At 41.5% G+C, this 16,399-nt stretch overlaps 1 protein-coding gene across 2 annotated transcripts in view; it reads right to left on the bottom strand.

Moving 5' to 3' along the window:
• Window positions 1-9,989: 9,989 nt before the first annotated feature.
• RAB8B (RAB8B, member RAS oncogene family) overlaps window positions 9,990-16,399 on the bottom strand; it is a 44,374-nt gene continuing 37,964 nt past the window's right edge. For both annotated transcript variants that reach the window (XM_044980227.1, XM_044980228.1), the window contains exons 7-8: window positions 15,716-15,766; window positions 9,990-14,233 (exon numbers count right to left, since the gene is read on the bottom strand). In XM_044980227.1, coding sequence (XP_044836162.1) covers window positions 14,141-14,233; window positions 15,716-15,766 — 144 coding nt within the window. In that variant the 3' untranslated portion in view covers window positions 9,990-14,140. The remainder of the gene's footprint in view (window positions 14,234-15,715; window positions 15,767-16,399) is intronic.

Genomic DNA, 16,399 nt, shown 5'->3' with positions numbered 1-16,399 from the left:
TAAAGTTTGAAGGAGACTTAAGTAAGGGACAAGATTGTCTTTAGTGCCTCAGATTAGAGATCTACAGCATGAAGAATTTAAAGTGTGTTAAGATGGTTTGGAGTGAAGTAGGTGGAAGAAGAGAGTACTTGAAATTTCACACTTTGCTATGTGTTCACTTAAATTAGAACTATGGCTTCTTTGTTATTGACTAAGATTTTAGAACAACAATCCCTGACAAATCACTAGTAGCTATATGATGAATGTTATAAGTCTTGACATCTGATTTGTATCCATTTATTCTTTTGCGTAGAGACATTAAAAAACCAGTCGGAGAACACTTCAACCTCCCTGGTCACTCAATTACAGACCTCAAAGTCACAATACTCCAACAAAAAACCTTCAAAAACAGACTCCAACGAGAAACTGCAGAATTGGAATTAATTTACAAACTGGGCACCATTAAAGTAGGCTTGAATAAAGACTGTGAGTGGATGGGTCATTACACAAAGTAAAACCTATTTCCCCATGCTAATTCCCCCCCCCCCCCAATTATCCTGATTATCACTACAAAAGTTTTTTTCTCTCCTGCTGATAATAGCCCATCTTAACTGATTACTCTCGTTATAGTTAGTATAGCAACACCCATTTTTTTCATGTCCTCTGTGTATATATATTTTCCTACTGTATTTTCCACTTCATGCATCTGATGAAGTGCGTTTTAGCCCACAAAAGTTTATGCTCAAATAAATGTGTTAGGCCTGGTCTACACTAGGACTTTAATTCGAATTTAGCAGCGTTAATTCGAACTAACCGCTCAACCGTCCACACCAGGAAGCCATTTAATTCGAACTAGAGGGCTCTTTAGTTCGAATTCGGTACTCCACCCCGACAGGTGGAGTAACGCTAAATTCGACATGGCTAGCTCGAATTAGGCTAGATGTGGATGCAAATCGAACTTAGTAGCTCCGGGAGCTATCCCACAGTGCACCACTCTGTTGACGCTCTGGACAGCAGTCGGAGCTTGGATTCTCTGACCAGCCACACAGGAAATGACCCGGGAAAATTTGAATTCATTTTCCTGTCTGGGCACTTTGAATCTGACGTCCTGGCTGGACATCGAGGCGAGCTCTCCAGCAGAGGAGTCCGGCCAATCCAAGAATAGAAAGAGGTCCCCAGCATGGACAGACCAGGAAGTCCTGGATCTGATCGGTGTGTGGGGCGAGGAGTCTGTGCTGTCGGAGCTGCGCTCCAGCAAGCGGAATGCAAAGACCTTCGAGAAGGTCTCCAAAGCAATGATAGAGAAAGGATACAGCCGGGATGCAATGCAGTGCCGCGTGAAAATCAAGGACCTGAGACAAGGCTACCAAAAAGTCAGAGCGGCAAACGGACGCTCCGGAGCCCTGCCCCAGACATGCCGCTTCTACGAGGCACTGCATGCCATTCTAGGTGGGTCTGCCACCACTGCCCCACTAGTGACCGTGGACTCAGTGGATGGCATAGTGAACCTGGACAGTTCCTCCTCGATGTTCGCCGATGGGGAAGATGAGGAAGGGTCTGTGGAGGACGGCGCAGGCGACAGCCAACACAATACTGCTTTCCCTGACAGCCAGGATCTCTTCATCACCCTCACAGAGATCCCCTACCAACCCTCCCCGGCCGTTAACACGGACTCTGAATCAGGGGAAGGATCAGGCGGTAAGTGCTATAAACATGTAAACATTTATTTTTTATAAAACAGGTATAAAAAAATAGAAATACTATATATAAAATTTTCAATGAAAAACTATATGAAAAGTAGGTCCACACATATAGGGATTGAACAATAATCCTCCAGGGACAATTCAAGAAAGGTCTCATTTAGGTCCTCGAAAAGCCTCCGCTGGAGGTTCCTGGGGAGAGGTGCCTTGTTGGGTGCTCCGTGGAAGCACACTCTTCCGCGCCAGGACATCCTTATGTAGATGGGAATCATCGCCTCGACAAGCATGGCCGCATATGGTCCTGGTCTCTGCAGGGCTTCCCTTAGCATCCGCTCTTTGTGACTCCGAGGGACCCGCATCAGGGTGATCTCGTTCATGAAATGCTGCATCTAATTAGGGCAATTAGTGTATTGTTACTGTTGTGAATGGTTGACTTTTACTTTGCATAACAATGACCCTCGCTTAACAGCCACGTGTTGTAGGCCACATAGGAAAAGCATACATTGATCTTTCACGTGCACTGGCGGGAGTGGCTGGAAAAGGGTCAGAGTATATGATTTCCAGATTGCCTTTAGCGGGAGGGCACAGCTATCCATTAACTGATAAGCAGAATGTACTGTAAGGCTTACCAGGACTGTCTGCTAGACGGATTCAGCTATCTCTCCCCACTTGTCCGCTCTCCTGTGCAATGCCGCAGCCAATGAGAGCGTATTCCGAAAACTCGAACTTGTCCTGAGATCTCGTGAGACTTGTTGCCCTGTATGGTCTTGTTCAGAGAAACTGACTAGACTGTGTTCACTGTTCGCAAACATGTATCTGTTCAAGGAAATCAGTTACTTTTCCCATCACACAGCTTCGGCTCTTTCCCGGACTGCCCCGGCATCCCCCTCGCAGAGGCTGGCGCAGATTAGGCGGCGATAGAAAAAGACTAGGGACGAGATGTTCGCGGAACTGATGGCCTGCTCCAGAGCCGAGGCGGCAGAGCAGAGACAGTGGAGGGAGACCCTATGTCAACAGCATTGCACACACATCGAACGGGAGGACAGGTGGCGGCAGGAAGACCAGCAGGCGATTCAAACACTGCTTGGGCTAATGAGGGAGCAAACGGACACGCTCCGGCGCCTTGTTGATGTTCTGCAGGACCGCAGGCAGGAGGACAGAGCCCCCCTGCAGTGTATCTGCAACCGCCCCCCCCCTCACCCAAAAGTACAAGACGGAGGGGCGGTAGGGGCCGTGAGAACTGTCACTGCACCACTGCATAGCGCTAATGTACCACACACCTCTCACGCTATACATTTGTAGAAGTGCTTCCCTTACAGGCTCACCCAGTCCCAAATCCAAGTTTCATCCCCCCACTGTGTATTAGATTATTAAAAGCTGTTTGCTGTTATTCACTGTTTCGGTCACGTCTTTCGTGTCAGAGGATTTTTTTGTGTATGGGGGGGGGAGGGGATTTATAATTGCACGGTATAGCCTACATTACCAGGGTACAGACTTGGGGGCATGATCAACTGCAGGGCACACACACACTGCAGTCAGTAGGCACCAGGGTCACTCTGTGTGGTGTATGCTGCCCCGGGTCATTCTGTGATGTGTATGCTTGTCCAGGGTCCTAGCGCCTGCCACCCCCTTAATGTTAAGGCACGCTGCCCTTACCATGCACTTCCACCGTAGCAACGAGCCTCTCCGCTGCCCTGAGCCCCAACAAGAGCCCTCATCCACGGACAGATACTCACCCTTCCCCCACACCCCTCACCCCTTCCTACGCCCAAACCCGCAGCCCACTGCCGTCATCCAAACCCCTATCCAAAGAAGGCACCACTCGCCCCTTCCTGCAAACCCACCCCTTCCTGCAATCCCTCCCCTTCATGCACAACCACTTGCAACCGCCCCCCACCCCAGAGACCTATGTAGGAGCAGGAGGATGTCATTCCTCTATGGAACAAGCGGTCTGTACATCAGTGCACACCGTGCCCAGCACAGTATGCGTCCATGTTTCAACACCTGAACAGAAATGCAAAGTAAAACAAAGATTTATTAATAATGAGTGTAACAATTAATTTGCTTTAAAACGTGCTTTGGAAGTGGGGGAAACTTGGAGAACGGGGTATGTAACCGCAGATCGAAATCGACACATACAGACACAGGCCCAGGGTCAGTTTCTCTTGAAAGCAAGTGGAGAGTCATAGGTTACCCTGCTCTCCGAGGAAACTTGCTTTCAAAGCCTCCCGGATACACAGCACTTCCCGCTGGGATATTCTCTCGGCACGGGTGTCTGGCTGAGCGTAAACTGCAGCCAGGCGATTTGCCTCAACCTCCCATCCGGACAAAAAGGTCTCGCCCTTGCTCTCACAGAGATTGTGTAGCACACAGCAAGCAGCAATAACTACGGGGATATTCTTTTCGCTGATGTTTGAGCGAGTCAGTAAGCTCCGCCATCTCCCCTTGAGACGTCCGAAAGCACACTCCACCACCATTCTGCACTTGCTCAGCCGGTAGTTGAAGAGTTCCTTCTCTCTGTCCTAGGGCTTCATGAGCCAGGGCATTAGCGGGTAGGCTGGGTCCCCGAGGATCACTGTAGGCATCTGCACATCCCCAACCATTATTTTGTGGTCCGGGAAGAAAGTACCTGCCTGGAGGGGTTTAAACAGACCAGAGTTCCTGAACACACGCGCGTCATGAACCTTGCCCGCCCACCCAACCAAGATGTTGGTAAAACGTCCCCTATGGTCTACCAGTGCTTGCAGCACCATTGAAAAGTAGCCCTTTCGGTTAATGTACTCGCTGGCCTGGTGGGCTGGTGCCAGGATAGGGATGTGAGTCCCATCTATAGCCCCACCGCAGTTTGGGAATCCCATCGCGGCGAAGCCATCTATGATGTCCTGGACGTTTCCGAGAGTCACTACCTTTGAGAAAAGTTGCTCAACGATTGCGTGGGCTACTTCAATCACAGCAACCCCCACGGTAGATTTGCCCACGCCAAAGTGGTTCGCTACTGACCGGTAGCTGTCTGGCGTTGCAAGTTTTCAGAGGGCTATGGCCACTCGCTTCTGCACAGTCAGGGCTGCTCGCATCCGGGTGTCCTGGCGCTTCAGGGCAGGGGACAGCAAGTCACAGAGTTCAAGGAAAGTGCCCTTACGCATCCTGAAGTTTCGCAGCCACTGTGATTCATCCCAGACCTGCAGCACTATGCGGTCCCACCAGTCCGTGCTTGTTTCCCGGGCCCAGAATCGCCGTTCCACACCATGAACTTGACCCATTGCCACCATGATCTCCACGGCGCGGCGTACCCTGCTTTGTGAGAGGTCTGCGCCACTCTGTGAATTCCTGTCCTCACCGCGCTGCCGGAGCCTCCTCGCCCGATTTCTCAGCAGCTGACTGTGGAAGAGGTGGACGATAAGGTGCGAGGAGTTGACAACGGCCATAAGTGCAGCGATGATAGCAGCGGGCTCCATGCTCGCAGTGCTGTGGTGTCCGCGCTGTAACCGACCAGAGAAGGGCGCGAACAGATTTCCCGCCGGAGCTTTCAGGGAGGGAGGGCATGATTAACGGTTCAATGACAACAGTTACCCAAAACCACCCTCGACACATTTTTCCCCCAGGAGGCATTGGCAGCTCTACCCAGCATTCCAATGGGCAACGGGGACTGCGGGAACTGTGGGATAGCTTCCCACAGTGCACCGCTTCCAAAGTCGACGCCAGGCCCGTTACTGTGGACTCAGAAATTCGAATTAGTGTATTTACTGTGGATACACAAATTCGACTTCATAAGGTCGAATCCACAAATTCGACTTAAGTAGATTCGAAATAGTCTTGTAGTGTAGACAAGGCCTTAGTCTCTAAGGCGCCACAAGTACTCCTGTTCTTTTTACTGACACAGACTGACACAGCTACCACTCTGAAATACAAGAGAGAAAACTTTAAGTGACCAGAGTAGTTGATTACATCCCACTTAAGCAATATGCTAAGCAAATCTATTAAACTAGTTTTATAAAGAGCCAACCAGAAAAGAACAGTACATTTCAATGCAACTGGGATTCACTAAATTTTAACATAAGCATGTTATGGTAATTCTACATTTATTATGCTTGAAGGAGTTCTGTATAAAGATACATTATAGCTCAAAGATATCTCATCATGGAATAGGGATTATAAATTTAATTCTGCAGCATGAGACAATATATTCATGTAATGTTTAAGAAAAGTTGTATAAATGAGTTCCAATAGTTCATGGATTAGGGACCCAATCTTATGGGGGTCCAGGGGTTCTGTATAGATTGTTTAGGTTAATCTTTCTATCTCCCCTATGGGACTCAGTGCTTAGTCTAGAAGATACCATCAGAGATGCTTAATTTTGCAGTTCTCAAACTGTGGATTTGTGTCTCCCGAGTAAGATGCTTGTTAACAGCAAACATGTTTTTAAATAAATATATAGAGGTGAGAAACAACAGACCTCAACCCTATTGTGTCTCTGCAAATTTGTGTACTCACAATCAATCCTTTACCTCTCTCTAACAGTGCAAAGTTTCAGAAAGTCCAATGACTAGATTATTGTTTGGGGTGGAATAGGTCTGGACAAGGAGAAGTCTGGAGATAAATGTGAGAAGGGAGGGACAGGGAAATAGCTGTTTTGTTGCTGACGCTGTTGAGATTTAGAAGGAACTGAGTGAGATCTTAAAAAGAGAAATATGCAATGACAGAGTTAAATGACAAGCATTAAAAAAACCAAATGGGACAGCTCATTTTCTTGCAAATATTCTCAATACTAGGTACCAGGTGTGATGGTCAGTACCCCCCATAAGGCTTTATGGAAATATTCTTTATTTATAACACATCTCTGTAAAGGTTATGATCTACTGAATCTATTAATCCTATTTGTATGCATGTATAATTTTTGTATTTGAAGTTATAATATTGGCTGCATACTTTTGATTCTAAGTAGGCTGTAGTGAAGCAGTTGGTCAGCTTCCTGAGAAGACTATTCTCAGTAAGCGTCTAATCAAGAAACACTTAAGCCAACAATGAACTTAGAGACACCAATGGACATCTAGGCTTTCCTGGAAATGTGGCTTGGCTGGTAAGGAACTCAGTCATGCATGGACATGTGACTTGCCCAGGTGACTCCAAAACTCCATTTTGTAGCTGGACTTTGCATAGGAGAGAGGAGGGGTTCTCCATCCACAAGTCTATTTAAGCTCAGGGGAGACATCTCCATTTGGTCTTCAGCTGGCTAAAGAGAGCCTCTCCACGCCAAAAATACCTGAAAGAAACTGGAACAAAGGAAGCATTCTGGAATTGGTGAAGATCTTATCTATATTCAGTTTGCTTGGATATAAATTTGCATGTTTTATTTTATTTTACTTGGTGACTTACTTTGTTCTGTCTGTTACTACTTGAAACCACTTAAATTCTACTTTCTGTATTTAATAAAATTACTTTTTACTTATTAACCCAGAGTATGTGTTAATACCTGGGTGGGCAAACAGCTGTGCATTTCTCTCAGTGTTATAGAGGACGAACAATTTATTAGTTTACCCCGTATAAGCTTTATACAGAGTAAAACGGATTTATTTGGGTTTAGACCCCATTGGGAGTTGGGCATCTGAGCGTTAAAGACAAGAACGCTTCTGTTAGCTGCTTTCAGGTAAGCCTACAGCTGTTAGGGGATGTGACCTGAGTCTGGGTTTGCAGCAGGCTAGTGAGTCTGGCTCAAACCAGGCAGGGCACTGAAGTCCTAAGCTGACAGGGCAGGAAAACGGGGGCAGAAGCAGTCTTGGCACATCAGGTGGCAGCTCCTAAGGGGGGGGTTCTGTGATCAAACCCGTTATGCCAGGGTCAAACCTTAACTGCCGAAGAAGAGGAGTTGGCTATGACATGGACATCCAGCAATCATCCCTCCATAACGCCAACTTTAATAAACTTCTGAGCTAAGAGTGAACCATTCAAGAAATATATGTTTGCTGATGATGTTTAAAAGAAAGTCACACCAGTGAACCAGTAGAACTCACTTAAGTACTTGGATTCAGAGACTGTTGAAGTGATAATCTCATTTTTAAACAGCAGTAGCTTCTTCTGCCGGTGTAGAAAGAATAATTTTCTTCCTTTGGAGTAATTCATTCCAAATTGAGAAATCCTATGGGACCTGAAAAAGCAGGAAAGCTTGTTTTTCCTTTTCCAGATTATGAACAAACAGGAAAATGAAGGTGAAGACGACTGAGTTACCTGCAGAGCCAATATTTTAAGTTTCTCATGTAGACCTGGCTGTCATAGTTGATTTAATTTGTGTTTTTTTAAAATCATTTACCTATTTAAAACAAAAAAAAACCCTTGGGTTTTAAAAAAAAGCTTGATTGTTTAAACTGAATGCAAAAATTCATACACTTGTTTTGTTAAAATATTATGTTCGCTGTTGAAGAAAAAAAATCCAGAATACATAACATTGTTTTAGTTAAATAAAGCAATTTAAATGTCTGTCTGGTGATGTCCTCCCAATACAGCTTGGCAAGAAAAGCCTTCAAATATTAATGATGAACCTGCTGAATTGGAGATAGTTCACCTCCCAATGACTTCATAAATATCTGCTTCAATTACCTTTGGCAAATGAAATAACTAAACAATCATTCATTTTCAGATATAGCTGTAAAACTAATCTGAAAAGTTTTAAAAATAAATCACTTAAAAAACGTATAGTGTATACCTTCTAAAAATGAAACCTACATCTGTGAGTTCCAAAGAATATGAATTACAAATGTACTTTTATGCAGAAATCCATGATTAAAACAAGTCTTCCTGACTAGTGATTGAAATAATGGATTTAAATCAATTTGATTTACTGTATATATTCATTCATAAGCTGAATACTTTTTTTTAACCAAAAGTGATGAAAAGAGCAGAGGTTGGCTTATAAACCAGTCTACACCAAAATTTGATGGATTTTAAACTCTATGGAATCATTGAATTGAATATCTAATACACTGTCGTTTTGTTTACCTGGAGTGTCTGCAGGCATGGAGCCCCTCAGCTCCCATTGGCTAGGAACAGCAAACCGCCACTGGGAGCTGAGGGGCTCTGTGCCTGTGAACGCTCCAGGTAAACAAAACATCCAAGCCCGCTAGAGGCTTCCCTTAATGGGCCGGGAGCCAACGTTTGCCAACCCCTGAAATATAGGGTCGGCTTATGAAAGGGTCATACAGTTTTTGCTATTTTTACCTAACCATCTTGGGGGGGGGGTGGTGTCAGCTTATAAACAAATGGGCTAATGAACGAGTACATACGGTAAATCAAATCCACCCTGCTGGGAGGCAGAAAAGTTAGATAAGTGGGTATGTTATGATGTCATTGGCAGAATCTGAATTCAGTAGAGGTTTTACGTTTGGAGACAAGAAATAACGGTCATGACTTCTGGGGAAGATTTCTTTAAAATAAAAGATACTGATATTATAGAAAAGTGTTAAGACAAGATGTCTTTTGTTTGTTCGTTCATTTTCCCATTTTGATGCAATAGATTCAATCCTTTCCCGAACAGTCCCTGTTTAAAATTACAAGTGCATTGCTTAGATACGGGTGACAAAGTTAACTGTATTAACTGCCAAGTTCGGTACTGCTAGTAATGTAATTGTTAGCAATTACTTTTGTCAGACACCTCAATACTCATTCAGCATTTGAATTAGCCTGGGCAGTCCTAGTATTTGCTGGGGGCAGTCAATTGTATGTGCCTCAGAAGGTCAAAGTCTATTGGAGAATGAAAGACTTTTCTCCCCCTCACATAAGTTTATTTAAATCACAGATGTTAGAGATTGACTATACTTTCCACTTCTTCCCCCACCCCACTCGTCTCTCTGGTAATGGAAGATTGCACCTCTCTTTATATCTACTAGTGTTTGTCTAGTCTTGCTTTCAACACATGCTTTGGGAGAATATTCCCACTCCCTAACACATCTTTAAAAAAGTATGGAAGAGTTGGTATGCATACTTCCACCTTTTCATGTTGTATGTATGTATGTATGTATGTATGTATGTATGTTCGTTCCATTCTATGCATCTGAAGAAATGAGTTGTAGCCCACGAAAGCTTGTGCTGAAATAAATTTGTTAGTCTCTAAGGTGCCACAAGTACTCCTGTTCTTTTTGCGGATACAGACTAACATGGCTGCTACTCAAACATATCTTTAAGATACTCAAGTGTTCCCTCCCAGTAATTACCTTAAAACTTCCCCTTGTTCTGATGCAGAAGGAATTAGTATAGGGATAGACGTTCTTGAAGAAGCTACTCCCAAAAGAGTCAATTTCAGAAGCAAGCAGGCAAGCTATTCAGGAAGTTTATTGAAGTTAAACAAAACCTCAGGCATAAGTTAAATTGGACGCTCCCCAACATAATCATGTGTTAGAATAGAGTGGAAAAGCAACTTGCATAAGATTGATTACATGGAGTTACTTCATAGAAGAAGCTGAATATTTTTCATTATGTAATTTTATTTGAGATGCACATTATTGTAAAAAAAGTTCACATGGAATAATAAAACCATTCTTTTTTAACACAGTATCAGTACACAATTAATGATTAAGTTTACAAGTTAACATGACAAGTCCACTTTATCTGCAGGATATTCACATTACGCCTTTGGAACAGAGATAAAATGTGCTTAAACACACACACACGGTAGAACAATTCTATTTGAAAATTTAGCATTTTCTTTAGGGCCATACTTTTTAGTCTGAATTTAGTAACTGTATATTGCATTAAAATAATTGTAATCCCAAGTAAAAGTGTCATTTGCAAAATATATGTTTATAAGGCCATAGGAATGCACTAACATGTTTAAATTCACTGGAAACAAAGAGAAAGTGGGAAGTCCTGCCTTTACATGGCATTTTGAAATACAAGGTACATTACTAAGAGTAATGTGGCATAAGCAGCTCAGGGGCAGTAGAGAGAAGGAGCCAGTATCTGTAGACAGCTTGTTCTTAAAACTTTAACATGGCAAATTTCACTTGATTACATCAGATGACTGATGTATTTCCACAAATTAGCAACACATTTATGCATGTTATATACTATTGGTGTATCTTCCAAGTTGTGACCCACCAAGAGTTCTTCTCAAAAAAAAAAATTTTTTCCCCCCTCAAAAATACACTCGCCTCAACTTTTGGCTTGTGAAAATAACGTGATTTTATTTGACAAACAAAAGACTAAAAAGAGGAAATGCACTTGTGACAGGAAATACCCCATTTATAAAACTGCACTTTTAAAAAACCTTGACTAGTACTGTAGAAACCCCCACATTCAATAAAGGTAAATTGCATTACATTTAATATGTGGTTTCAAAGTTTTAACATTAATTAAACTTCAAGAGATTTACTAACTAAACCTAAATCAAATATTCTATGTCTACTCAACAAGAACTAAGCATTTTATGTGCATGGTTTGCTGATCACAGGATTGAAAGCTATAACAAAAGAAGCACTGAGACCATATATTTTCAGGTTCTATTTTCTCACCATTTAGAAGAAAAAAAACAGAACACGCTGCACAAACTGGGAGGGAAGAAGAGAGTTGTGGGGGGGGAACCCCAACTTGACAGCAAGTAGCTTCTATTCCTAACAAAACCCAAAGAAATGCCTGCCTTTCCTTAAAGGCTAATGGAGGTCTTTAGAGCAAGGCAGGCTGCACATTTTCTGCTTCGTATAATGAAAAATAGTTGGATCACCTTTGTTTTAATGGATATTAGAATATTTGTTAGCTGAGGTATAGTTAAAGAGTTTTTCAAAGTTAAGATTATTGTCTTGAGTAAAGTTAGAACAAAAAAGACTGCACAAACCAATCATTCTGGTATTAAGAAAACCTGCAGCACCCAGCAACTGATGCTCAGATATAACAGTTATTATTTGTCTGCTAGCCTAAAGCAAAATATAGCTAGAAAAAAGTTCCCAGTGAAACATAATCAGCTGATTTACATGCTAAAATACAGCACATTTTTCAGTGTCTGACAACAGACTGTATGAGTAAAGAAGTCTATGTTGACCATTATCAAAAGTTAATATACTGATAAAGTGCGGCCCCTCAACCACTTAATACTGCTGCAAAAAAAATCTGTTTTACCTTATCCATAAGACCATAATGTTTTTACATGAAACTGGAATTCAGTTTCAGCAGGGGACAGACAAAATTATCTGTCACTAAGTCCTTCTACAAATAGAGAAAGATGAGCATTATACGAACATTAAGCAAAGTGAAATATTTACTGCATCATTTTATCATGCATAAAGTGAATTTCCTATGGTCTTACCTCAAATTTATGTACAGTTTAGCATAGCTAAATGTAAGAAAATAGCAAGGATTTTTCTCTTTTTAATACAACAGAGCAGATACCCTAATTTGCTGCTGCGTCAAGAAGCACTTTATAGACTCTCACTTACAGGCTCTTTCAAAAGGAAGTTCATGGAGACTAATCTTGTTTGTACACAGAACCAAACAGAAAGAAGACAGAGGAAATACAACATAAGCAAAGCATTCTGTAAAAATTGCCAACCACAGAACATGTCAGTTTTGGTTTGCAGACAACCCCAAGATAAAAATCTGTGTTACGACACCAAGTCAGTCAGAGGTAAATTACTGAAAATTAAACAACATTCATAACTGACGTCATAACGGTTGCTGTATAGAAAGCACTTTGTTATCATACAGAAAACTTAACTGCATTAGCCTGTCCCAGAAAAATGCAAAGTGTAGGCCAGAGCAGCTAGGGTTGTTTTTGTTTTGAACATTCTTGCTACCTCAAATATTTTGCTGTGCCTTCTAGTTCAGTAAGAATAGGAGACTGTGACTCAATCTAATTACAAGGATCCATTTTAAATTGTAATTAAGTAGAGGTGTGGGGAGAATGTGTAGAAAGCCACTGAATTAGTTTCAAAATATTTGAGATAGACCCCAAGATGACAAATTCAATATCAGATATCCCATACTGAAGCAGAGTGAAACATTAACATATTAACCAGTGGATTGGTTGTTCCCACAAAGTTAAGTGACTGTAGTGAAACAAGCAGATGTTTCAGAAAAGTTAGCAGTTTGTCAACAAGACAATCCATCTGCACCTTATAATCAAAGTGGTGGACTCTGTTAAATTTGTAGTTAAAGCTAACAATGGTCCAAGTTTGGCACAACAAACTAAAGCATCAGTTTTAATCATTCATAGAGAGAGATCTTTGAAAAACAAATAAGCAAGTGATAAAATACATAAGCTAGGTTGCAGATGTTCAGAGGAGTGAGAAAGGCAATTAAGTTTCAACTCGGCTTCTAGCGGGCTAAATCACTGCACCAGTTTCTGATGATTAACTTCTATAATCGCCTGGGATGACAGAAAGCATTACACATTCAGTATCAGCTGCATAATATTGCATTATAAGCCTTGGTGTGCCATTTTCTTTACTGATGGGGCTTAATAACTATAGTGACTACACAGGAAGCTAGGGTCAAGGTTTAGAGGTATGAAACAAACATCCTCAGCATCACTAATTACTCTTCATACACTGGAGAACAGAATAATTCAGTTTAGCTACCACAAGTCACTTAAGTGAGAGCTAGGATGCCCACCTGTGCTATGTTGAAAATTTCAACTAAAGTGTCATCAGAAACAAGAACAAAAACAAAAGGAGCAGATGAGTTGGGCTAACAGAAGAAAACTAGGTGAAAAATGAATGACCACTGGGGTTCATTCACATGCTTTAAGGGTGCATTCAACAAATTAAACAAAAACTAGGTCTATTTAGAAGACAACTCTGCTCTAAAAAGATTCTCTTAAGTTTGGTAAAAACCAACAGAAGAGAAACAGCCTACATTCGGAACAGAAGACGCAGTAGTTTCTGTATGAATGGATTTGTGCATTTGTGAGAAAAACTGAATAAAAACCTATACAAGTTCTTAAATGCCAACTTGTTTTAATAAGCGCCATTACGTTAAACATATCCATATGGCAGACATGATCACATGTGTAGAGAAAAGACTAATGAAGAGGTGATTTAATCTATTCCTTCTCGCTTTTTAAAATAAATTTTTAAAAGAATGCACAAATCTGTTAAAGAACTTGCTTACGGGACAATAACCTGTGCAAACACAAGTGTTAGATTGTGCGGTAACAGGCAATAAAAGGCTAATATGGATGTGCAAAGTTAAAAGAAATGTAGCAGCTTTTGCAACAGGCATTAAAACAGAAAGTAATGAAGAAAATTAAATCCTGCATTTGTGTGTCTCCACTTCATTGCTTCCACATTTGAGAAAAAGGAGCCTGACAGGTCAATGGGCTTAGTGAGCAAAATCCACTTGGTATTTTGTTTAACGCAGTCAATGTTCATTGAAGCTCTCAGCAGCAGCTTGGTGGTATAATTTCTGAGGCTTTGTGACCCTGTGCTTTCAAAGAAGCAGAAAAGGTTCTTCTAAGTGTGCTGCAGTCTATCATTAGGAGTTCATCAAAGTAGCGTGCATCGAAAGAAGCTGCTCTTCTTCGATCGATTTTCAGTTATTTTCACCGGCCCACCAGCCCCTGGTGAACTGTTGTCATTCTGAAAAAACAAAACAACTATGTTATGAATGGAGAAAAGCAGCCTTAGCATTCCCCCTTCTCTTTCACTCCCCAGCCTCCAAAGCATAAGTGAAATATTGGCGTTTACTGTTTTTTTTGTAAGCAGAGGGGCACTTTTATTGGGTAACTGACAATCTCTTGGGAGCTGGATAGTTTGGAAACTCAAAATTACCACATTATTAATGCATCCATATGGAAATCCCAGCCTGAAAGAATAACCAACTGAGTTCGTAAGACAGTTTAGTGGGACAAGGACCACCTTTATGATTTACGTGAAGCCTGCAGCACAGTTTAGGACTTTTAAAGTCTAAGTGTTCACTTCGTGTTCTAAGATTTATAAATATAAATTCAACAACTACTATGCACCTCTTAGCAGGAGATGGTTGTTTAATGGTGGGTAAAGAGATCCTCTATATAATCTGTACACAAGATGTAGACTGCTATGGGATCCACAGAATTTATCACACTACAACATTTTTTGTTCTTCTGAAGTTTTGTTTAACAAGGGAAGATATCTGAACAACAAAGTTTGCAAAAATAGTTTGCATAACATTAATAGGATTTGCATAGCTAAATTCTTGTCCACTGATTTCAATTTTCAGTAATTTGTCACTTAAGTAGTTTACCCATAGGACATTTGGACAAGCCTTTTTTTAGAAATCGGTAATGATGACTAATCATTGTTCTATGTATCCTACCCCTCCCATATAGAGAGGGGCACTTCTTACTGATCATGTAAATTTAGGGTCAATTCTGAAGCTCTCATGTTCAAGAGTCATTAAAGCAAACTATAGCTGAAACTTTAAGGGTAAACATTTTCCATATTAAATAGCTCATTGTCAAATGCATGTAGTTTTGCAAACAGTTTCTTTTAACAAAGCTTTTCAGGCATGATATCTGCCTGAAGGTGTTTTCTATTTTTTTGAAAGTGAGCAAAAGAGGGTCAGCTACTTGTGTACGAGAAGGAAAATGAACACTTCCTGAAGGGAAAAAATATGCTATTTATTAGAATAGCACCATACTAGAAACTTGTACAATATAATATATTTTGCATAGTCCCCTAGTCTTAGCAACAGAAAGAGCAAATGAGTTGTATCTGAGAAATGTGTGATCATGCAATAGAGACTGCTATAATGAATGCACACAAGAGGGCAGAGTGGAACCTTAACTCTGGCATTTCTCATTTAAAGAAAGTTTCTGTGCAACTTTGAAGTTCTCTACATAGTTTTGAAGAGAATTTAATCACAAGTGCTGAACAGTAAGAGCAGCATTGCCTGCCTTCACTTGTAATCACAAGTCTATGCAGAGACTGCTTCTTTTGCCAGTCACAAAGCTGCTGGTTAGATTACCGTAGAAACAGTAGGTTTTCCTAGAAGTATAAAACTGAATGTTTTAACACTGTCCTTGTAACAGCCTGCACCATGCATAAAAGTTAACATACTGCAAAGTAAAAGGTACAAACCATTTTTCTGTTGAGTTTTGTCATTATATCCCGTGCAAGTGTGAAGAATGCCTGAAACCAAGGAGAAGGGAACATTAGAGACAAAATAGACTGAATGGTCTAACACGTTTAGTAACAGTGGTCTACAAAATATGCAATATTAAAAAAATTATATCAAAAGCACTAAGTGTGCAATGGATACTCTCATTCGTCAATAGTTGTTTTATAATCTGGTGTTTAGGTCAGCAACCTTCACCTCATCTTCTGTTGTTGAGCAGCTCTTCTGCTGAGGCAGACCACTGTTGTACATTAGACTGCTTTGCAAAGACTCAGGGCCAGAGTCCAAATTCAAACATGCAGCATGTGCCACATCGTATCAAGTTGAGTGCTGTGGTTAGAATCTAGCCTTTCAGAAGCACCATTCAAGGTGGAAAAGCTCAAAAGTTAGCCTGTAACAGAAAATTCAAAGCTCCATTTCCTTTTGTCCCTGCCAATGCTCGTGCATGGGTTCCCAGCCAACCCACCTCCTGCTCCCACAACCAAAAACCACTTTGGCTTGTATGTGCCATGCTGTGTTTGAAAGTTGGGCTAATCAGACACGGATACAAAAGTTGAGTGATGGCCAGAGTCTATTTTTTAAGGCAACAGAAATCCTTGAGAGAATTTGAATTCTCAGGGACCAAAAGGAAAGTGGAATTTCAGGGA

The sequence above is a fragment of the Mauremys mutica genome, chromosome 11 (genome assembly GCF_020497125.1).
Source record: "Mauremys mutica isolate MM-2020 ecotype Southern chromosome 11, ASM2049712v1, whole genome shotgun sequence".
Classification (NCBI taxonomy): domain Eukaryota; kingdom Metazoa; phylum Chordata; order Testudines; family Geoemydidae; genus Mauremys; species Mauremys mutica.
Note: the sequence above shows the minus strand (reverse complement) of the source record. Positions and strands in the feature narration are given on the sequence as shown.